The 24164-nt window shown below is 37.5% G+C and overlaps 1 protein-coding gene and 2 pseudogenes across 1 annotated transcript; 2 read left to right on the top strand and 1 right to left on the bottom strand.

The window, feature by feature from the left end:
* Positions 1–9747: 9747 nt before the first annotated feature.
* Positions 9748–13122, bottom strand: LOC149155154 (uncharacterized). The gene is made up of 2 exons (XM_089445108.1): positions 12828–13122; positions 9748–11031 (listed from the first exon to the last, which is right to left on the bottom strand). The coding sequence occupies exons 1-2, from the start codon at positions 12982–12984 to the stop codon at positions 10112–10114; spliced, it is 1077 nt and encodes a 358-aa protein (XP_089301234.1). The 5' UTR covers positions 12985–13122; the 3' UTR covers positions 9748–10111.
* Positions 13123–13535: 413 nt separating this feature from the next.
* LOC149155155 (non-specific phospholipase C2 pseudogene) lies at positions 13536–13796 on the top strand (annotated as a pseudogene).
* Positions 13796–14584, top strand: LOC149155156 (non-specific phospholipase C2 pseudogene; annotated as a pseudogene).
* Positions 14585–24164: the final 9580 nt, after the last annotated feature.

Genomic DNA, 24164 nt, shown 5'->3' on the forward strand with positions numbered 1-24164 from the left:
TGGAGAGAAAAGACATTGTTTTTGTTTTTGATAGATGAATGTTTTTTGGTAAATCCCTCTGAGTGAAAGAGGATGAATGTGTATCAGGCATGTATTTTAATGAATAGAAATGTTTTATGGCTGTGTAATACTCTGTTCTGAGAATTTTTATTAAAAGCTTCCCTGTGCACAAAGATCCTGGAACAGTGGAAACAGAGCATTGCCTCTGTGGTGTTAATGTTTGTTTGGTTTTGGTATTTCCCCATTGAAAAATACCCAACAGTGGTATCAGAGCCAGTCTAGGCTCTTTGAAGACTCAAAGAAGCTGAAGGAAGGTGTAGTTGCAGCAATCAAACCTCTCCAGCAGTGTGAAGTTCCAGCCAAAAGGGTTAAGGTATTTCTCAAAGCTTTCCTTTGTGTTACTGTTAAAGGAACAGTCAGTGATTTAAAAGAAAACACAGTCAAGTATTTAAAGCCTAGATAAGAATGGCAAGGTCAAAGAAGAAAGCCTCCAGGCCTGTTAAAAATGTGTCTCCCCCCTCTACTAAACTAGAAGGCAATCCATTAGAATACATTCTATTTGAAACCCCAAAGTTTGATGGAAACTTTGATGTATGGGAAATAATGATGAGGGCTTTCCTAATGTCTGAGGGGATTGAAGTCTGGGAGTCAGTGATTGATGACAGCAAGATGGATAAAGAATCCATGGAGTATGATGCACAAGCAGCAAAACTAATCTTGGATGGACTCCCTGATTCAGTGAAGAGGAATCTAGGAAAATACACATCAGCAAAGGATATATGGGACAGACTGCATGACCTTCATGCAAAGGGAGCACTGACCATGACAATGAGTCAAGAAGAACCCATCATAGAAGCTGAGAATGAAAATCTTGACCTCATCAAGCTTCGAGTAAAAGAAAGGAATGAAGAGCTTACCAAGCTGAAGGAGCTTGATCAATGCAAGAGGAAACATCATGAAGAAGTCATATCTATGACAAATCAGCTGAATGAAGCAAAGAAGCAGGAAGACGCCTTGTCAAGTCAACTTGAACAAAGGCACAAGAGAGTGAACAAACTTGTAGAAGAGATTGGACAGTACAAGGTAGAGGTCTCCTCCCTTAAGTCTGATCTACAAGAAGACAGGAAGCAGGCACAAGAAGCTGAAAAGAAAATGAAGAGCAGTCAAGCAAAAGATGAAGAAATCTCCAAAATGAAGACAGATATTATCTCCTTCAAAGTAGTAGCAGCTGAAGCTACTCGTAGCAAGGAAGAAACTGAGGGACAACTAGCAAAGAAAAATAATGAATGTGAAAAGTTAGAAGAAGAGATTGTCCTCCTCAGGAAGAAGGTTGAAGGGATGAACAAGATCATGAAGAGCTCTCAAGCTTTGGATGACATGCTCAGCTATCACAGATCTCCATCTAATAAATCAGGACTTGGGTATATAGGTGAACCCTCAAACAAGGATGAAGATGCTTTAAGCAAAGGAGATGTGAAGAAGCCAGAAAGAAATGGTGATACTCCCAGTTCCAGCAAAGGCAAGGAGAAAAATGAAGGCTGCAATAGAAGAAATCCTGCTCCAAGCAGAAAACCAGCTCCAAGAGGAAATGTAGCTGATGGCAAAAAGGTAAGAGGCAATGGTGATCATCAAAGGATCTCAAGGCAGCAAGGCTTCAGAAGTGCATCAAGAAAACCTCCATCTTCCAGGTACCAAAGTTCATTTTTTGGTTATTGTTATGCTTGTTCAAACTTTGGTCATATGGCAAAAGACTGTAGAGCATTTCATGGAGATAGATGTTGTGGTCCCCGACAATCTCCAAGAAATAATTTCACAAGAAGAAATCATGAATTCTTATTCATGAATAATGTTGAATGTTTCAAGTGTCATAACATTGGGTATATGGCACGTGACTGTAACTTAACATGGGCTCTTACACAATCTAGATCCATGCAAAAGAAGAAAGTTACACAAGTATGGAGAAGAAAAGAAATAAAGTGTGACAGCCCCTTAAGCAACGCAGCTGATCTAAGTTTGTTTTGAGAAAACTTGCTAAAAGAAGACAAGCATACATTAAAGGGGAGCTTGTAATTTTTGTTTGCTGAACTGTATTAACAGTCATTTGTTGATGGAGGATGTATTGCAGCGCAGCAGTTGCAAATGAAATCTTTGTTAATCCCTCTAAAAGGTAATATGCAGCAGTGATGAAATCAGCAATGTTTTTGCTTTGTGTTTATGCAATATGCACAGAAATGCATAAAGAAGAAAAGATGGCAGCGCTGAAATGTAAAGAGCAGCAGCGAGATAAGAGAAAAATGCAAAGCATGGAGACCCTCACAGCAGTGGGAAGATAGAACACAAAACAACAGTTTGGAAATTTTTTTTGTGGAGCACATGGATTAGAATGAACAGCAGTTTAAATTTTTTTGTGGTGCACATGCATTGAAATGCATAGCAATGGAATGTAGTTTTCCTTTTATGTAAAGTGAGAGAATATACTCACAGCAGAGTGAGTATAATACACAGCAGATGGAAATGTTTTGTATTGGGAATGAAAATGCAAAGCAGTGAGAAGAAAATGAGAAGAAGGCAAAACGCAGCAGAGCATAAATGCCCAGTGGCTGAGAATGCAATGAAATTTTTCACACAGCAGTGAAAAATGTAATATTTTTTTTGTATGCAATGCAACATGCACAGAAATGCCTAAAGAAAAACATGGACAACAGATTTTTAATGCACATTGGATGTATAAGAATGTGTGTGGTAGCAGAAAGCCAAAGGAATTGCACAGTAGTGCATTGTGTAAAAAAAATGAAGATGAAGATTGTGTGAAGCAAGGGTGTAAAAAGTAACAGCCCGTGTTATTTTTTTGTGGAGAATGAAGTGCCAAGAGTATGGGCACACAGCAGTATGATGAAACAAAAGGCAACCATAATGCAAATTGCAGAGGCAACGCAGCAGCAAATAAAAACCCAGGGATGACAGTCCATGGTTATGGGTATGGACAGCAGTGAATATGAAAAATGCAGCAGCAAGAAGTTATGGACAGCAGCATGATGGCAAGAAGGAGAAGCACACAGCAATGCAAATAAGAAAATGCAGCAGCATGAAGTTTTGTTGAAGAAATGAAAGTGAATGTAAGAAATGTTTACACACAGCAGTGTAAATTTGTAAGTTGGGACAGTGTAATTGTTCCAGAAAAGACAGAGTATTTTGTCTTTGAAAAGTGCACAAGCAGTGCAAGTGTAGACACAGCAGTGTGGGATAGACACAGTAAAGAAGATGGCACAACAGTGCAGCAGAGAATATGCAGCAGCATAAAAGAACAATGTAATGAGTTTGCACACACAGCAGTGCAATGATTGTTTGTTTTGGAACTGCATTTGAAGCAGTCATTTGGTGAAACCCTCTGTTAAAGAGGAAGGTGCTTTTCAGCACATTGTCATTAGTGAATCCCTCTGTAATGAGGAAGGTGCTCTTAAGCACAGTCACATGGTGAATCCCTCTGTCATGAGGAAGGTGCTCTTCAGCACATTGTAATGGTGAATCCCTCTGTCATGAGGAAGGTGCTCTTAAGCACAGTTTCAGGTTAATCCCTCTATTAAGAGGAAGACAACTTTGTTTGTTTGTGAACTGCATCAGAAGCAGTTGGTGAATCCCTCTATGTGAGGAAGATATTCTTGTAACAGCAGTTAGTGAATCCCTCTATGTGAGGAAGTGTTTGGGTAAGATTGAATGCCCAGCAGTTGAAATTAAAGGGGAGTGTTGAAATCTAATTTCAACTACGCACCCAAAACCAGAGCAGCGCCGGATGCCTACTCAGCAGCGCGGTGGATTGACCAGAATTCGGCACCGGAATTTTCTCGGAGCGATTTGCCGACGGCGGAATATTCCGGCAAGGAGCTCCGATATAATATGGAGGCGACGCGTGTCACCCGCATGACATAAGCCAAAGTCACTTTCTCGGGCGTTAAAGTCCTGCTGCAAACTGCCTTCCGATATCAATCTCCGCCGTCCGATCTCCTCGCGCGTCCTCCACCGTCGATCTCCGAAGATGCAGTCCGCCCGCGTCAAGTCAGAATTTTACGTGGAGTGTTTGGTTTTCTCTGTTGACCGCCGCGAATGGAATTTATTGTCTGTACGTAGATGTTAGGCGCAATTTTTAATTTTAATGTTTTTATATAGCGGAAGTGTGGGCAGCTTTCGTGTGTTGACTATTTTTGTCTTCACATGTGAATTACATTAAAAGAAATATACACGTTGTGTGTTAAAGAGTAGAGGGGGCAGCGTAGGTTAAATATATGGTAAGTTGTAAAATGCATAGTAGTGCATGGTGAAAAAGAAGAACGCATATGCCAGTTTTTGAGTTGCCCAGTGTAATTTTTTTTTATGCAGTAGAAAATATTGTAAAACGAAGCAGGAGCAAAATGCCAAAAAAAATGCACAGCAGTGCATGAAGAAAAGAATAGGGAAGCGACAGATGTTTTTTTATGTGTTGATTTGTCTTTGCAAGATGAATGCAGAGCAGTGCAATGTGTGAGCTCGAGACAGCGAATAGAGAAAATGAGGAGGAGCGGATGAAGAAATTTATGTGTTGATTTGTCTTTGCAAGATGAATGCAGAGCAGTGCAATGTGTGAGCTCGAGACAGCGAATAGAGAAAATGAGGAGGAGCGGATGAAGAAATGCACTACACAGCAGTGTAAATGGTGAATATATGTAAATTTATTTTACAGCAGTATATGTAAAATGTTTTTCACAGCACTGAATGTAAAACGGGTTTTACAGCAGTAAACCCAGCACAGTGAACTCTCAGGTGGAGAGAAAAGACAGTGTTTTTGTTTTTGATGGATGAATGTTTTTTGGTAAATCCCTCTGAGTGAAAGAGGATGAATGTGTATCAGGCATGTATTTGTATCAGGCATGTATTTTAATGAATAGAAATGTTTTATGACTGTGTAATACTCTGTTCTGAGAATTTTTATTAAAAGCTTCATTGTGCACAAAGATCCTGGAACAGTGGAAACAGAGCATTGCCTCTGTGGTGTTAATGTTTGTTTGGTTTTGGTATTTCCCCATTGAAAAATACCCAACAGCATCCAGCCACAAGAGTTTATCGTGTAGATTCTTGGCTGGACGCATGATTAGATACATAGAAACTATGAAGATTCCAATTTAGTGATTCAACTTTGCCTATTCACTCCCGTGATTTGAGAAGGAAAGGATGAGTAGCCAAGTTGAATCACTAAATTGGAATCTTCATAGTTTCTATTGATCTAATCATGCATCCAGCCAAGAATTTACACGATGTTTTTAACATTTTTTTATTGATATTTTTCAATGGCCCACTTTAAGTTATTTTGGATCTCTCCACACTTAATACATCTAGATTAAGTCGGTTGGCCTGTAAATTTACCCGCACAGCTACTTCCTGTGCACAGTTAATACATCTCGATTAAGTTACTTGGTATGTCGAGTTTCATCTCTCCGGAATTAATACATTTGGATGAAGTTGGGCTGTGTCGGACCGCAATGTTACTTTGGAGATTGATCTCTCCACAGTTAACACATTTAAATTCAGTTACTCGGCATGTGATCGAAACCCAACCACAGTGACACACTTCTCTGTTTGTTTCTCGACAATAAATGCAACTGGATTAAGTTAGTTTCGCTTTGATCCAATCCCAAGTTGCTTAGATTTTTTTTGGGAGTAGGCAGATTTTTTCCCTTAATTTCTTAAATTCTAACAGGAAAACATACTATTTCTTAATTGAAGAATACAAGGTCATTCACTGAAATGAGAAATCAGAAATCTGAAAAAACCAGAGCTTTTCAGCATCCAAAATTTAACATGAAATCAAAATTATATAGATTTTCGTTTGAGAGATATAGCCTGCCATTGCAACAATAAACTGAAAACTAGAAAAGCCACTTTTAAATTAAATAAAAGGAAAGTAAATAAAAATCATCATCGGGGACTCTGATTCCTCTTGCAAATAGCTCTCTGTTCCTTCCCGGCCAGCAGCCTAGAACCGAGGAGGCCCAAATGAGCTTCAATTCCTTGAATTCACCTATCATCAACCACTTACATAGAGTTGGAGTTCATCTAACATAATGAGGATCTCCTCGACTTCATTACCGTCCAGCAGAAGTTTCCCGAACAGAACAGCATTTTAAGTGCCAATAGACATCCACCATCCACTGTATGCATAGATTGACTAAAACCATCGTAGCTGTGGCAAACATCTAGAATCAATCTAGACCCAATCAACAATTTCATTCGCCACCTCAGTCTCAGTTAATCAGCCACGTTCCCTTATATTTTCGTGTTCATCCTCCACAATTTCGTCTTGAATGGATTGGGGTGTATGAGAGCAGAAGAGCCTCACTTAGAATTCCACCCTCTGCTGGGCTCTTGAGCCAACTTGATCCCTGCAACGTACAACACTAAGAGCCAACTTGATCCCTGCAACACTGTATCAGCTTTAGGCATGTTACAGTTGTTTTGCACCCGCGAACCCAGAACCAAACGAAGAGCAAGATGCAAGAGGTTGTGTAAGAAACAAAAGTGGACACTGGACAATGGAGTCGGTGGGCGGCTGTGGGAATAGGGCTAAGTGAGTGGACACTGGTTAATGGAGTCATTGGGGGTCGAGAGAGCAGGTCACAAGGAGAGTACTTGAGTTACCAGGAGAAGGAGAAGGACAAGGCTTTACATCTAGACATTAGTCATAAAGGTTCAATAGAGCCAGGAAGGAGGAGAGGGCGAGAATGGTCGGGCTGGGGGAAGACTATGTAGTCAGAAACGAAAATGGAAAAGCAACTTAGCCGGTTGATCAGAAACCAGAGAGAAAAACTTCTTCCAAAAGGAAACAATCAACTAGAACGAACAAGCATGGAGATGAAGTGAATTTATCTGCAGTGTTGCCCGTTTTCTACAGTAAGCTGATGTCTCTAGAGAGCGTCGCCCGCCACTAGTAGTACATAGTGAGACGGTTGCCATACGCCCTCACCTGGCTGGCACCCCATCCGGCTGGGAACCCATGTTTGGCTGACTTAATTGGGTCGTGCTCCATGCTTTCGGAAGCAGTTTCTAACTAAAGAGAAATGAAATCAACAATATTAAAATGGGCATAATGCTAATTTCAACATTGTTTTCACGCAGAAAGATAGATTTCTCAGAGGTCGCTTCCCACTGGATCGCTGAATTTTGCAAGTATACAGTATTTGAGTGATTAAGTGTATATGACTACTTTTACCAGTAATAGGTTCAAGGGTCAGGAAAACAACGAACTTTAAGCCGTAAGTCAATTTTTGATAAATATTGCGGTGCTCTTTATTATAATTATTATATATATAGAACCGTGGATTAAGATAAATACAATGCAGTACACACTCAAGTTTGTTTATTTTCAAAATTAATATCAAATAAAAATGAAGAAACACGTTTTATATGAGATGAAAATATTATGTTTTTTTCCTAAAAAGTTTAAATTTCAATTAGAATAGTATTTCGTTTTAAATATTGATGAAGTGGTATTTTAAATAATATATTTCAGGTGAAACCGTTTAATAATGATCGTAAATGATATTATTTTTATTTTTATTAATATTATTAATGTGTTTATTTTCTTATTTTGTAATATAATGAAAATGACTTAAAATTCAGTAAACATTTACAATGAAAGTAACAAAATATTTAGGAGGGAAAAAGTATTTTTTTTTATTAATATTTTTCATGCGTTTATTTTCTTATTTTGTAATATGACAAAATTGACTTAAAATTCAGTAAACATTTACAATGAAAGTAACAAAATACTTTATAATGGAAAAAATATTTTCACAATATAACGTTATATTAAACTATATTTAAAAATTAAATAAAAAATAAATAATATATATGTATATGTATATTACAGTATTTTAAAAATTAAATTATTTTATATCTTTTTAAATATATATCTATTAAATAACTATAAAAATCAAATTTTGATGTTTGGTACTTAATAGGTTATGATTTTTTATAAATAAAAACAATTAATTAGCTTACATTTTTAATAATACTAGATAATTATTATATTTGTTATTAATAAAGAATTAAATTATAAAAATTAGGAAAAATTTGCACATATAATTCCTCTTAATGTTTTAATAGTGATGAATAAATGTAATTTATTTTGTTTAAATTACAATTATATTTTTAACCAGAAATATTTCCAATTATCTTTGAAAAGTAATAATAAGAAAAAATTAACTTTTCTTTTTTTTCATTAATGATTGATTTTTTATGGTATAATTATTTTGTTATGAATAAAATTTATCCATATTCTAACATCATTAATTTCTCAATCTTTGAAGACACCTACTTGACAATGCATAAATTAGAAAACAACCTTAAAAATAACTACTATCATTAATTTCTTAATCTTTGAAGACACCAATCTCACAACGCATAAATTAAAAAACAATGTTATAAATATATGAAGAGACAAATTTCTTCAACCACCATGAAATAAATTTAAAGAAACTTAACATAAATATTATAAATCTCAAATACATATAAATTTGATTAATATATATATACAAATAAATTTATTTATATTTTATTGTTTATTTATATATTTTAATATATTTTTTAACTAAAATAATTTTATTATTTTAATAGAACTTTATTTAATATTATTATAACAATATCTATGTATTATAATAACTAATTACAAAAGTGTAAATTTAACAGCTACCCCATAAATTAAAAAAAGACATAAAAATTCTTAACATGCGTTGCCTTTAACTTTTTTAATATCTCAATCTATTTACTTAAATTAAGAAAAGACATAAAAATGCATTCTTAACATGCGTTGCTTTAACTTTTTTAATATCTGAATCTATTTACTTTTGCTAATAGAGTTTACATCTGTATTTAGTTCCCTTGGTTGTCATCTCAGCCTAAGTGGGACGAAGTACATTGGATTGGGCCCTAAATTGGATTAAGCACATTGGTTTGAGCCCATGAGAGTGGGGATTTCTGACAAATCATTAAAAAAGTGGGTTTGGACTAATTCAAACATGGCTCTTCTTTAGAGTTTCCTAATTCCCAGCACCTTTGGCCTGTGGGCGTCTTAATCCTCAAGTAAAGGGGGTGTCGTAACTTAACTTCTTATCACTGTATCAAAAACGTATTCTTTTTATAGAGACTATTCTTTTAGATTTAGATTAAGAATCTTTAGATTTATATTTCTTAGTTGGAACAACAGAGACTATTAGAATCCACCCTACTTAAGCTTCTTCCATGTTAGTCTCTATGCCCCAGCCACACTGTGTCTATCAACACGTCTAACTCTTGTCTAGCCTTGTTAATCGGTTAATCAAGCTTAGTTGTACTGCTGGTAGTCCATAGTGTAGGTTCCATTGAGTAGGTGAAAGCCTTAAGCAAGACATGGTAACGACTCCCTTTCCTTATATATTCGATTATTTATGAGAATTAGTTGGGCTTGCGGACCCGGAAAGCTGCGGCTAAAGGGGCGAATCACGTCGTAAATGTAGACTTCGTAGATTTTTGACAAATCATAAAAAAGATGGGTTTACACTAATTTAAACATGGCTTGCCGGGCTGTGATCTCAGCCCAAATCCGATGAAGTACATTGAATTGAGTCCTCCAAATTGGGGATTTTTGACAAATCACAAAAAAAAAATGGGTTTGCGCTAATTTAAACATGGCTCTTCTTTGAAAAATCATAAATGTAGATCTCGTAGATTTTTTACCAATCATAAAACATGGGTTTACACTAATTTAAACGTGGCTCTTCTTGGAAAATCGTAAATATAGATCTCGTATACATTGATAGAAATGGTTAGCCTTTAACTTTTTTCATCTGTGGTTGAGACTGAATCCGAATCGTACGCCCACCCATAATAAATTCAAAACAATCAAGAAAAAGGTAACGACAATATGCATTACATCAACTTGCACTTAAACATACACAAACCCTATGGACTACATATGACAAACTATTTTCCCTTTTCTTTATCCTGCAGCTTCGGACATACCAGGGTCATATAAAATATATCGTAGTTTTCAGTAGAATACGTTCATGATACGGCTGTTTCTGCTTTCACTGGAATACCCCTCCTGTTACTGCCCCTCCTGTGCCCCTCCTGTTACATTTACTGCCCCTACTGTTACTGCTCCTCCTGTTACTGCCCCTCCTGTTAATGCCCCTCCTGTTAATGCCCCTCCTATTACTACCGTTCCTATTACTTCCCCTCCTGTTACTGCCCCTCCTGCCCCTCCTGCCCCTGCCTCTCCTGCCCCTCTTTTTACCGCCCCTCCTGTTGTTGCCCCTCCTGTTACTGCCCCTCCTGTTAATGCCCCTCCTGTTACTAGCCATCCTGTTGTTGCCCCTCCTGTTACTGCCCCCCCTGCTGCCCCTCCTGTTACATTTACTGCCCCTCCTGTTACATTTACTGCCCTTCCTGTTGCATTTACTGCCCCTGCTGTTACTGTTACTGCCCCTGCTGTTACATTTACTGCCCCTCCTTTTACTGTCCCACCTTTTGAACTTACTTTCCCTTCTGTTGCCCCTGTTGTTTCTGCCCCTCCTGTTTCCCCTCCTCTTGCATTTACTGTCACTCTTGTTACATTTAATACCCCTCCTGTTACTGTTACTGCCCCTCCTGTTACTGTTACTGCCCCTCCTGTTTCTGCTGTCACTGGAATACCCGTGCTGTTATCAGGCTCACGCTCTGACGGATCTGTTGCCATTTGTCCAAACATTCCTGAGGTTTCACGTGGAAAGATTCCCCATTCTCTTCCAAGGTCTTGCCTTTCGTTTCCGCTACACAGAAGTATATGAAGATTGAACAGAGCCGAAACAGCTAACAAGAGGTAGAACCTTCGAGGCACAGTCATTGCTTTGGAAATGCTGAGAAATGTCATTGAGACCACCCCACTCATGCCTCGGTTAACGGCCACCCCAAGGCTGGCCGCCTTGGCCCGGAGTCTAAGAGGGAAAATCTCGGCTCCCAGCACCCAGATAACAGGCCCCATTCCAACTGAGAATATCAAGAAGTAATTATATTTAGTATAGTTCAGAAATGCAAATTGATCATCCAAAAAAATGTTGAAAGAAAAAGAGAGTTTCATGCCGGTTGGAAAGCCAGAGGAGGAAAGAACAAATAAACACAAAATGGTTTGCTGCTGCTTAATCACTCTGGATTCTCCCATACTTGATTCTCTCATATACATCTACTTACTGCGCTAGTTTTTTCTTGTTTTTTATTACAATGACCTAGTTACAAATATATAAATACCAAATTTAGTAAATATGAAATTATGCATACTCTAACTATACCGGACTCTTCTGCACCGGCTACTTCATACAAACTCACACTCTTAACTATTAACCTTTATTCTCTTAGCTGTTAACCTTTACCCTTTACCCTGGAAAATATGTTAAAGTTTATTGAACTCGGAAAAATCGATCACAGTAACTTATAATATATTTTCTTAAAAACAACTACACACCAGCTTTAAACCTAAAACGACTCTACGCCAGTTTTAATCCTAAATTGTTTCTATGGCAACGCCCTTGCCTCCATCAATCCTAAATTCAAAAACCTGTGAAAAATAAAAAAGTAAGTAGGAACAATATGCACGGGAGAAATACAAAAGAAAATGGTCTAGCTGAAAGCATGGAAACAGTTGAAATTCACATTTTCTCTACACACAAAGGGCTTTGCATCAACTTTGAATCTAAGCCGTTACAGTAGTACCCTTGCCAACCACTTATTCGAACTCGAAAAAATCGTAAATATATTTATGAAAAAAATTAACAAAAAAAAATTAGACTCAAGAAAGTATGTTAACTACGGAAGATTTAGAGGTATTTGGCAGCCCTGACTGCTGAAGATTTAGAGGTATTTGACAGTCTTGACAACTTTTCTCCTGATAGACTCTTAGTTGGTAATTACAGGTGGAGTCGTTAACAAAAAAAATTTAGACTCAAGAAAATATGTTAACTGCTGAGAGGTATTTGGCAGCCCTGATTGCTGAAGATTTAGAGGTATTTGACAGTCTTTTCTGCTTTTCTCTTTATAGACTCTCTTAGCTGGTAATTACAGGTAGAATAGTTTTCCGTGAATAACAGTGATGAGCCAGCATATATTCTCAGATAATCGTCAGTAATAATTATCCCCATACTTATTTCAAAACTAAATCATAATTTTTTTTTTCCAATTTTTTTTTTCCAAAACATACTTAATGCACAGAAGAAATATAAAGGAAACCTACCAAACTGGGACTATTAAAATGAGTATGAACGGTATACGTAGATAAAAGACAAAATAAGGCTTAAGAAATGAGTATTGACAGTATACATAGAATATATACAAAGAAGGCTGAAGAAATGAACATCGAAAGTATGTACTATATATGAACCAGAACAAACAGAGCAGGAAAAACTCGTGGGACAAGTACAGCAACAAGAGAAGTAAACTGCCGAAACAAGTTCAGTATGCACAGAATAAAAATGCAAAGAGCCTGATGAAATGAGTATTGACAGTATACATAGAATATATACAAAGAAGGCTAAAGAAATGAGCATCGAAAGTATGTACTATATATGAACCAGAACAAACAGAGCAGGAAAAACTCTTATGGCACAAGTACAGCAACAACCGAAGTAAACTGCCGAAATAAGTTCAGTATGCACAGAATAAAAATGCAAAGAGCCTGATGAAATAAATATTGACAGTTATATACACACAATAAATACTGTAAAAGTTGCCAAACTTATCATATCCAGACCATCTGATCGGTCGTCTATTCCAATCAAGTACTCCAAACATACCATAGCCGAACAGAATTGAGATGGTAGAGGCCAAAACTGCGTATGCAATCACAAACTTGTTTCTGGGAATCTTCTTCGTTGGCTTCGAACTATCCATATCCATGGCCTCTTGCCCTTTCACACCCTCGGAATCTAGAGCTCCAGCAGCGGACACCATTGTTGCTGCTGTATTTGCACTCTAGAGGATGGGGGATCCTTGATTTATATTCTTATCGCGCACCTCTGGCAGTTGAATCCAGAGGTTAACTGAAGTCTTCCCACAAGATGACAACATGCGGTGGCAAGGCCTATTTCCACCTCTATAGCCCCATTAATACACCCTCTAAGGACGCTTTTGGAGAAGGACTCTGACATCAGTTTTGACTGTCAATTCGTGGACATAGTTTCTCCGGCAAATACTTTCGATTGGGTTGATGTCTTTGTAAATCATCCATCCATGACTTATGCCTCACTTATGCCAATGCGAGATGCCTCATCCCCATGTGCATGATACATGTGAACTGATCCATGACTTATACCAATGCGAGATGCATCATCCCCATGCGCATGATACATGTGAATTGAATTAATTTAAACCACTACCGAGATTTGAATTTTCCCAACAAGTTTTGAAATTTTCCCGCCCACATTATTTTGAATTTGGCCGTGGATGAAGCGACTGAATCCACAAATCGATGCCCGCCCACATTATTTTAAATTTGGCCGTGGATGAAGCCGCTGAATCCACAAATCGATGGGGTTACCGGCCAGGAGTCGAATCCCATATCCACCACTGATCCCAATTCTGCGAGTCTTTTCTTCAAAGACAAGGCAGAGTATGTGGATCCGGATCCGGGGCACTTGTTTCAGGCCATACGAGACCAGATTTTTGGCTCCGAGAACACCTCCGTGGATCCTACACCCATGACCAAATTCACCAGTAGGTGACTTCCTTGGGGGTCGCAACATGTCTCAGACTGTGTCGCAACATGTCTCAGACTGTCATGAATGGCTTCAGACCCGAGGTTGTTCCCGTATATAACACTCTCGTAAGTGAGTTCGCAGTGTTCGATCGGTGGTTTGCTTCGGTACCGGCCTTGACTCAACCCAACAGACTCTACGTTCATTCTACGACTTCCCATGGAGCCACCAGCAATATCCCCAAGCTGTTGGCCAACGGATACCCACAGAAAACCATCTTTGAATCAATAGTCGAGTCGGGTTTGTCGTTCGGGATTTATTACCAGAACATCCCGGCCACTCTGTTCTACAGAAATCTCAGAAAACTCAAGTATATTGGTGATTTCCACTCCTACTCGGCTCAATTCAAGGCCCATGCTAGGAATGGGAAGTTGCCCAATTATGTGGTTGTGGAGCAGCGCTACATGGATTCCAAGCTCTTCCCTGCCAACGATGACCATCCTTCGCACGATGTAGCCGAGGGCCAGAAATTCGTGAAGGAGGTGTATGAGATGCTCAGATCCAGCCCTCAGTGGAATGAGACGTTGTTCCTTGTAACTTATGACGAGCACGGCGTATTCTTCGATCACATTCCCACACCTGTGAAGGACGTGCCTAGCCCCAACGACATTATTGGCCTCGACCCCTTCTTTTTCAAATTCGACAGGTTAGGGGTTCGAGTCCCCACTATCGTGATTTCTCCATGGATTGACAAAGGAACAGGGTTCGACTCTCTTGGCACTATCTTCTTCCCTTCATCCATAATTCGATTATTTTCCATAACATTGAGTATTGTATTAAATAAATTGTTATTGTAGTGATACATGGGGCTAACGGACCATATCCATCGTCTCAGTTTGAGCATTCATCCATTGTTGTAACACTGAAGAAGTTATTCAATCTACAATTCGATTTCCTGAGCAAGAGAGACGCCTTTGATAAAAAAAAATAATCTATCCAATAAACTATCTTTCACCCCGTAAAAATTAAAATAATTTTATTTCTTTCTTTTCTCTTCCCTGTTTTTATGCATTCTGCCTTTAAAATTCATCCATCCTGCACCGAACATGAATTTTACACGTTAAAGTGGGTTGCGTCCAGTTATGCCTGCCTTCTTTTCTTTCAAGATATGCGTTATTGAAAACAACATTAATTTAAAACCACTAACCCTAATTTTGATTAAGATTTATACATTAAACGTTATCTTCATAAATAGTGTCGTTGAAGGAAGCGAATGGGAATGCCATAGCTAATTTTATTAATTAATTTTATATCGAAGGAATACGAATTATGTGGAGTTAGTATGCGATGTAAGAAGTTAAACCATCACTAGATGCTTGGTAAAGATTCACTACGTTGATTAATATCTTCTCAAGATTTATTATGCTAATTAATATCTTTTATAATGGGGATATATTTCAAACTTAGATTGTATGTGAGGTAAGAAAGCAAACAATTACTCGATGCTTTGTAAGGATTCATTAGGTTGACTAATAGATTCTCAAAATTTATTATGCTCATTAATATTTTTAATTTATAAAAAAGGTTTGGGATTATATTTCAAGTTTAGCTTTATTAGGCTAATTAATGTTTCAAGATTAATATATTTGAAATTTGCTCTATATGGTTGTACCAGTTTTATTGGTTTTATATGTTTGATAAATTTTATTTTAATTAGATATATGGAAAATTGTTTACACTTTTTTTATTTTAAGGTTTTCCAAGATAAAGTATGAATGATGTTTTGTCTCAATTTCTTTTTTACATAGATGTGAATTTCAATATTTATATTTGATTTATTTATATTTTTAATAAAAATGTAAAAACAATATTGTATGGCTATAAGGAATATGCCTTGCTATTTTGAACTATTATTAAAATAATAATAATTAATTAATTAATTAATAAAAATGTATGTTATTATCAAGCAACAAATAAAATTTGTGTGTGAGAATAAAATATCAATCTACTCATATTCATTTATGGGGATTTTTGAACTCTAGGCTATTTAACCTTATATTAAACGTAGAACTTATGAATGCAACTGCTAAATTAAATTCTCTTTAATGTGAAAACATAAACATGAAATCCTATAAATATGAAGTTCAATAAGAATGGATTCCAAAGTAAAAGAAGTACAAGTTGCAATAATTTAGCAAGAATTTTACAAAAATATTTTGAAAGATCACAAAGGGAGAAGAGATGTATTTGTAAAGGATATTTAACAATGTTAAAGTTTTTGGTACGATGGGTATGCATGTGGGCGGAATGAAGGAATGGAGGCAAGTCCCGAATTGAATCCTCAACACCATTTCTTTTCCAATTTTATAATACGCTTTTAATTATTTTTTTTTAGCAAACTGAGAAAATGACCAAAAATTTACTTAGAAGTTGGATTGAACCATTGTGATAGTTGACCTTCCAATGTAGCCCCTTAAAAATGAAGGTTGTGATGAATAAGTGGGGCATTTAACAAAGAGGAGAAAATGAAGAAAGAACATAACAGAGATGAGAGAAGGAAGCAGTATGCTTGATGATCATAATAGAATAAGACATTGACTTGGTCCCATAATGAGACAAGAATTTTGTTAAGCCATAGTCATTTGCAAATTTCCTACCAATGAGTAATATTACACCCAATCTGTGTACAACCCACCCTTTTCTAATCAATTCCTACATAATAAAATCTCCATAAAATCTAGCTTTTCCATCTGGGCTTTACATGGATAAAAATGCTCTATGTTTATGGCGCATTGAAAATCTATGTGGTCAACGAATTACTAAGACTAAGTGTTATGTTCCTATAATTTAAAACATATGTGATCACCTATTTTTATTCAATGGAATAGATGGAAGAAACCCATAGCTCAATCCTCCAATCGCTTGATTGGTGGCATGGAGAGAATAATTAAGTGTTCAGTTACTAGGTCACTAGAAACATTAGTAAAGAAGCACTATTGGTACTACATGTTATTCCATGTTAATAATCAACAAGTCGTTCTAGGTTGTGTGAACCTTATGAACTAATCCCCATAGTTCAGTCACTAAAAGTGTTTGACTTTTGTGTTGCTAAACACCTACAAGACTTTCCCTCATTCCTTCATTCAATGGATTCAAAGTTGAATTAATAATGCACTAACTCTTGTCCTTTCTTATGATTTGTGCGTTAATTCTTGGTTTAAATGTTGTATAAATGCATTACAAAATAAATTTCTACTTCCATACTATATATATTTCCCTAGTTAAGAATTTCCTTATTCTATCCATTCAAGGCATGGACATTACCTACAACCATTGTGTTGGACAATCGAATTTACCAACAACAAAGTGATTTTAAATTAGTGATTATGTGTTATTTCATGATCGTGATGAGTTCAATTATAATAAGAAGAGTATAACATCTTACATTTTGTTGGGATGTATAGTGATTGAAAAAAAAATATTGTCAATAGAAAAGATGGAATTTAAAAATTTTAATGTTAATTAAATGAATTTAATAAATAAATATTTTTAATTTTTAATTAGTTTTATTTAGATATAGCAATGTATAATTGTAACATCCCTTGGTTGATCTTTCATGTAAATAAAAATAAGACCAAGGTCATGGGATACGTATTCCAAGCTAAATAGTGATTAAAACATCATAATAGGCATCACTTGCAACTTATTAACGGCTATGAAAATTGGCAAAGGCATTGGCAAAGACAAAGAGACAATAAATGGCAGTTGATTATGAAAATAAAGGAAAATAGGAGAAAAAAAGATGAAGAGACAAAGATTTGCATGCAAAGAAAATTAAAGGAAAATTAAGGAAAATGAAGAAAAAGGAGACATCAATGATAAAAAGGTGTCAAAGAATCAACTCATGGCTTTTGCACAACTTTTATCAGTTTAGCATTTGGCTCTCTTACACTCTTGCACAATTAGAGCATTATTGGAGCATGCTTGGAGCACTCTAGCATTAACTTGAAAATGGAGAAGCAAGAAAGGGAAAGCAAGGAAGTGCAAGGAGACAGTTGGATCAACAACTACAACAGGCTTACTTTGCAAGTAACAGGTTGCATGTGTGATCTCCTTGTTGATTTTTGGATGCATGGTATATGCATGTGCTTCCTTAGTTATATGTTGTCATTGGCATGGAGATTTTCCTAGATTGAAAGTGGTTTCATCCTTGCCTTGTCATTTCGTGGATAGCTATGGTGTTGTGGTTTTTCAACTTGTTTTTCTGATTGGTTCTTAGGTTCCCTATGGTTGTGGATTGGAACAAACACTTTGGAGCCCTAGAACAACTTGGGTTGAGTTACTAGTTCCTAGAGCCTACAGGTTAGGACGAATTCTCTAGAGCCTTGGGGTTTGAGTTACTATTCATTGGAGTCACAAGTTGGAACAAACACTCTGGAGCCCTCATTTAGCTATGGGTTGAGTTACTAGTTCTTGAAACCTTGGACAGCTTGGGTAGAGACTGATGTGGTTGATGTTAATGATTTTTGGATCGTATAGGTGAGATCACTATGGTTGAGGGTTGAGGTGGTTTGGCTTCTAGAAGCCCTAATTGATTTTGGTTTGATTTATCCCTTATGCTCCCACATTCATGCTTGGAATGTGGCACAGGGGTGATTGGATGAAAGAGTGATTTGGTTCAACTAAATCTATGGTCTGGTGGTACATGGAAGTCCTTGACTTGGTTAACATTTTTATACGTTAGTATGAGATATTTTCCTATTGTGATCTATGAGCACTATAGTGATTATGTTGGTGATTTTATGGTTGATTTTCCATGGTTTCCATTTTGTTTATATGTTGGTTATATGATATATTCTATGTATGGATCTTGACAAGTTTTGATAAGTTGCTAGATGGTTGATGAATGCATGGAATAACAAGTGTTATTACAACTATATTGAGAGGGTGTTAGACCTTCTTGGTGATTCTCGATGAAGTGCAAACTCTTATGATCAGATATGCATTCATGACATGTAGCTTCTATGTTTACTATATGTTTGATGCAATGTATATCATGGATTAGGCATGTTTGCGTCAAGTTATTGCTTGAGCCTTGATTGGTTGCCCTTGTCATCATCTTGTTTTTGTTTATGGAATGTTACAACTAGTTTTGTGTAGTGGTCTAGAGGCTAGCCTAAATAAGTGGATAAGATCTTAGAACCGTTGACAAAAAACTAGAGTTTTTGGGTCATAACTACATGGAAGAAGGTCTATGCGTGCAGTTGGGACCTCATAAATGCACTGATGTTGTGTTGTGCGTGTTGTTGGGGAGTTACCCTTGTGAAAATAACTCTATCTTAGGGATTGATCACCTGGGGTGGTTTCCAAGCTCCTGGTGGTTTGTAGTCCATGAGGAATGTCTGTAAGTTGTCAGTGTGTCAATCCCACTTCCATAATTGAAAGTTGGAGGTTAGGTCATATCATAGTGACATTATTGTCATGTTTACCTTGCCAAGCTGGTAAAAGTGGGTAGATGTGGGAGGAGGCGTTACAAATTGGTATCAAAATGAGGTTGTAGCACTAGACCTCAGAGTAAAAGTAGATAATCATAAAGGTTTTTGTGTTGGGCATGCAATTATGATGGTGAATGGTTTTTATATGCATCGAAGTTATATGCATGCCTTTCATTCTATTATTGTTGTGGATACATGCATGATAGATGTTATTTGATTAGTGCAGTCATATGCAAGTGCATCTGCTAGTCATGCATGATAGTTAACTTGTTGTTATATGCATTGTAGTCATATGTATGATGATTATTGTCATTGTGGTTAAGTTCTTGATATTATTATGTATCATGCTAATTTGGATTGGCCTGAACATATGGTTATGGTTATTATATTCATGTATGCATCAGTATACTTGTGATAATGTGTTGTACTAATAGGGATTGAGTTATGTAGATGTGATAGCCTCCACTGAGATACACTGAGGTATGATCTTGATTATGTCTTCTATTTGGTTTATCTAACATGGTATGATTGCAGGAAATAGAACATCAAATATTAGTGGACAACAGTTCAAATGACTCCCCTTATAGGCTTGATATGAAATTAGTGGAATGGGAAAGGTCAATTGATCAGCAAGGAGAAGAGTACTCTCCTGATATAGTAGATACACTGAGAAGTTTGAAGGAAAAAATCAGAAGTTGTAAGGTAGATAATAACAAGTTGGTTGAGGCATAGGAAAGACTTGCCAAAGCTCAGGAAAAGCAAGCAAAAGTTAATGTAGTCATCCTTTAGAGCCTTTCAAATTTGCAAAAGTAGGGACAATTGAGGATCAATCATGGAAATGAAGAAAAGACAAATGGTGATCCAGGTGGGTGTTGGTAGTCACCCACCTATTCCACTAGGCCCCCCACCACTATCTCTTTCAGTTTTTCAGTTTTGTTAATTGTAGCACAATTTACTATTTTTGGCAGTTTTTTGGGTCTTGAACTTTTGGAGCCATTTTGAGGCCACAAACAATGTTTGTTTTTTGACCTAAACGAGGTACTGCGCACATCAAATGGAGATTGTATGCCAAAGTTACAACCCTGGGAAGTTGATGTACCAATTTACTAAAATGGGGCCTATAGTTTTGACGCTTCATCTCTTAGGGTTAGGTTTTTGGATGTTTAGGGTTTTCCATTGCTTCTCAATAATAAATAGGTCTTCAAGCCCCATTGTAACACAATTTAGAGGCATGTAGTACCACATCACTTCTCAGAGATAAGATAACATCAGTCGAGCTAGTCTTATTTCCATTATGTTTGTAAGCATATTTCAATATTTGATATTAATGAAATGGAGTGTTATTTCTACTGCATCTCTATATTTATGAATATATATATAATTTGTTGCATTCCTTTTTAAGTTTGGATCAGTGGTATCTGGGGGGTTTACTCTTTTTCTTTTTCTTTGCATGTCCCTAATGAGGTCGGGATATAAGGAGTTAGGGCTCGAAGTGGTCAAACCTTTACGAGCCTAGCCTCGCAAATCCCGACATTATCTCATGGCGGAAGAGAAGAAAGATGAAGGGGCAGGAGATCATTTCAAAATCTTGCTCAAAGAAGCCCTCGAATGATATAGGAACGTGATGATGGACAACTTTTCCCAGATCCTTTAGTGACTACCCAAAGGCGATGCATATCCTTCCAGCAACTACTCTGGAAGCACCACACCCTTCAAGGTACAACTTAACTTTGACATCCCCATATTTGAAGGTCAAATAAATGTGAACGCTGTAGAAAAAAGGTTAAATATGTTAGAAGGATATTTTTTTGTTCATGATTTTTCCATCTAGGAAAATATTATTTTAGCACTTCTCAAAGACGCCCCCCATGTTAAGGACTGGTAGGAAATCTACTGTGAGAAGAAGGACGAATGTACACCCTCACTATTTTCAGCTGCACCCACTTGGAATTCATTTCGGGGCACCATCAAGGAGTAGTATTACCCTGTCGAGAGCTATGAGGATAAATACATAAAGTGGATCACACTGCAACAGTGAAGGGACCAAGACGTGTCAGAGTTTACCAATGTTTCCTTACGAAGTTTGTATTAAGGATTCTGAGTAGCATTGGGTACTTAAGTACCACCACTGCCTACACATGTACATCCATGACGATATGGAGTACATGGACATCTCCTCACTCAACACGACATACCTATACACTGTCAATATTGAGCATAAGTTTAAATAAAAAAAAGAAAGACTTTGGATCTGTGAATTCGAAGCAGGGGAAAGGCGCCCCAAACCACATAGCAAAGGAAAAAGCCAAGGTGGGGAACCCAGGATAGCCCGCTGAAGCCGCAAGCAAAGAATAACAACACGAAAATAAAGAAGGACAAGGGAAAGTGGTGTGAGCTCCATAAGAGCTCCACTCATAACACAAGTGTGTGTTGGGCCAAGAAATCACTGGTGGCCGAGTTGAAGGGTTTTGAATCAGACACATGTTTCGACTTTGATTCAAACGTACAAGGGGAATGACAAAGGGAAGCAAATCATTGATGCAGAGCCCAGTGCTACTGTGGCAACCACCAAGATCTAGAATATTGAGCTTGAAGATCCAGAGGAGGGGGAACACCTCTTCCACTGACAGATGTGGGTGAAGTGTTCTATACTGCAGTTTTGTTGATAGTGGGAGCCAAAAGAACCTCATTTCAACAGAGGTCATAAAGGGGTTGGTCCTACTGACTGTAGCACATCCATAGCCATACACCATTGGGTGGATTCACCAAGGATGACATCTTCGCGTTAGCCAAAACTGTCACCTTCCCTGTAGCATTAAGCCCTTCACGAATGAGGTATTGTGTGGTATTTCTCCTCTTTAAGTTTGTGATGTATTATTAGGACAACCATACTTGTGGAAGCAACATGTTGTATATGACTCTAGACCTGACTTTGTTATATTTTATTTGGGTAATAACTTATACAAGATACTGGAGGCAGCCCCGCCTACCATCATCTCTTTGGTCTCTGCTAAGAAATTCAGTAATATCATCTCCCAAAATGGGAACTTTATTTTCTTTCTGATTCACTCTCAAAGTAAGGGTAAGATCGTAGCCACATCCATGACCATTGGGAAGGGTTTCTCCACGCAACAGAAGTAGGTTGATACGACCATGGAAGAATACAGGGACATCTTCTTGTCACCCATTCGGGTACCCTTTCACTTTCAGGTCAAGCATTCGATCGATCTGACTCCCGAAGCACCTCTACCCAATGGGCTGATATATCGTCGCTCCATTATGGAAAATGAAGAGATCAAGCATAAAATACAAGATTTTCTACAAAAGGGCACATCTGACCAAGTTCCTTGCCTTATGGGAGTCCGATTGTACTTGTATAGAAGAAGGATGGGACTTGGAAGCTTCGCATTGATTATTGGGAACTAAACAAAACCACTTTCAGGAATAGGTATCCAATCACACAGATTGATGACCTTCTGGACCAATTCAATGGGACCAAGTATTTCAGCAAGATTGATATGAAGTCTGGATATCACTAGGTTCCAATAGAGCCCACAGATGTATGGAAGATTGCCTTCAAATCTAAGGAAGGCCTTTCTGAATGGTTATTTATGCCCTTCAGGTTAAAAAATTCCCTTGCTACTTTTATGAGGCTATTGGATGACATCTTGCGGCCCTTCACCAACTCATTCATGCTTGTTTATCTAGACAACATCCTCATCTTTAACAAGAGTTGGGAAGAACACTTGAAACACATTCATCAAGTCCTTCGAACCCTTCGGCAAAAAAAACTGTAAGCCAACTTGGAGAAATGCACATTTGGCATGAGTCAGGTCCAAGATTTGTGTTACATGATAGATGAATGTGGTGTGAATGTGGATATGACTAATCGAAGTTATTCGGGATTGGCCAGGCCCAACCACCTTAACAAATATTTGCATCTTTTTGGGCCTTGAAAATTTTTATCAGAGGTTTGTATTGGGATTCTCCCATATCACTTATCCTTTGATTCAGATTACTAAGGGTGGGGTGAAAGAATTTTTTTTTTGGTCTAAGTCCCAACATAGGGTGTTCGTTGAGTTGAAGCACTACCTCTACTTGACATCGGTGCTCACATTATGAGACCTGTAACAACCATTTGAACTTGAGACAAACGCCTATGACTATGTTATTGGTGTAGTCGTCACCCAACATGGGAATCTAGTGGACTATCATAGTGAGACACTTTCCGATATAATTCAAAAGTACCCTACCTATGGTAAAGAGATATATTCCATGTGCATGCTTGCCGAAAATGGAAGCATTACACTCTGGGGAAGGACACAGTCATCCACACCAATCACTAACCTATTTAGTTTATATAGACACAAGGGAAGTTGAAGAACGATCGCTATCACAAGTGTTCTAGGAACTTGCAACAATTCCATTTGAACATTAAATACAAAAAGGGCAGCACCAATCATGTTGTGGTCTTTGCCTCAACTGGCCCCCAATTGCAAAATTGACTATTGTTCTCAACTCTTGTGGCCACGAGACCTTTAGATGGACAGAACAATACAAAAATGATCCAGAGTTCATCTCCACATACCAAGGCACATTATTATGCTACCTGGTCCACCTTCGTGTTCCTTCAAGCAAGCATGCCAAGCTGATTTGGGAAGCACACTACAGTCGGGCTGCATCCTTGAAGATATGATGGATGCCTTCTGACACAGCTCATCGATTCTGGTCTAGATGAACTTCCCCTCTTGTAAATAGGTGAACCTTTGCACCGGTGATAAGGTCCATGCTATAGCTCTGATCTCATCAAACTGCCATTTCTTTTCTCAGATATCTGCTTCGATTTTCTACAAGGTTGGATCTTCTTGCAACGAGTTCCACAATTCCATGGTCCGTTCAAACAATTCTGTGTAATCCTTGACTGCAACTTCTAGTGTAGTCG

Source organism: Pinus tabuliformis, chromosome 9, assembly GCF_031772625.1.
Source record: "Pinus tabuliformis cultivar Carrire ecotype Pingquan chromosome 9, CPIR1, whole genome shotgun sequence".
NCBI lineage: Eukaryota > Viridiplantae > Streptophyta > Pinopsida > Pinales > Pinaceae > Pinus > Pinus tabuliformis.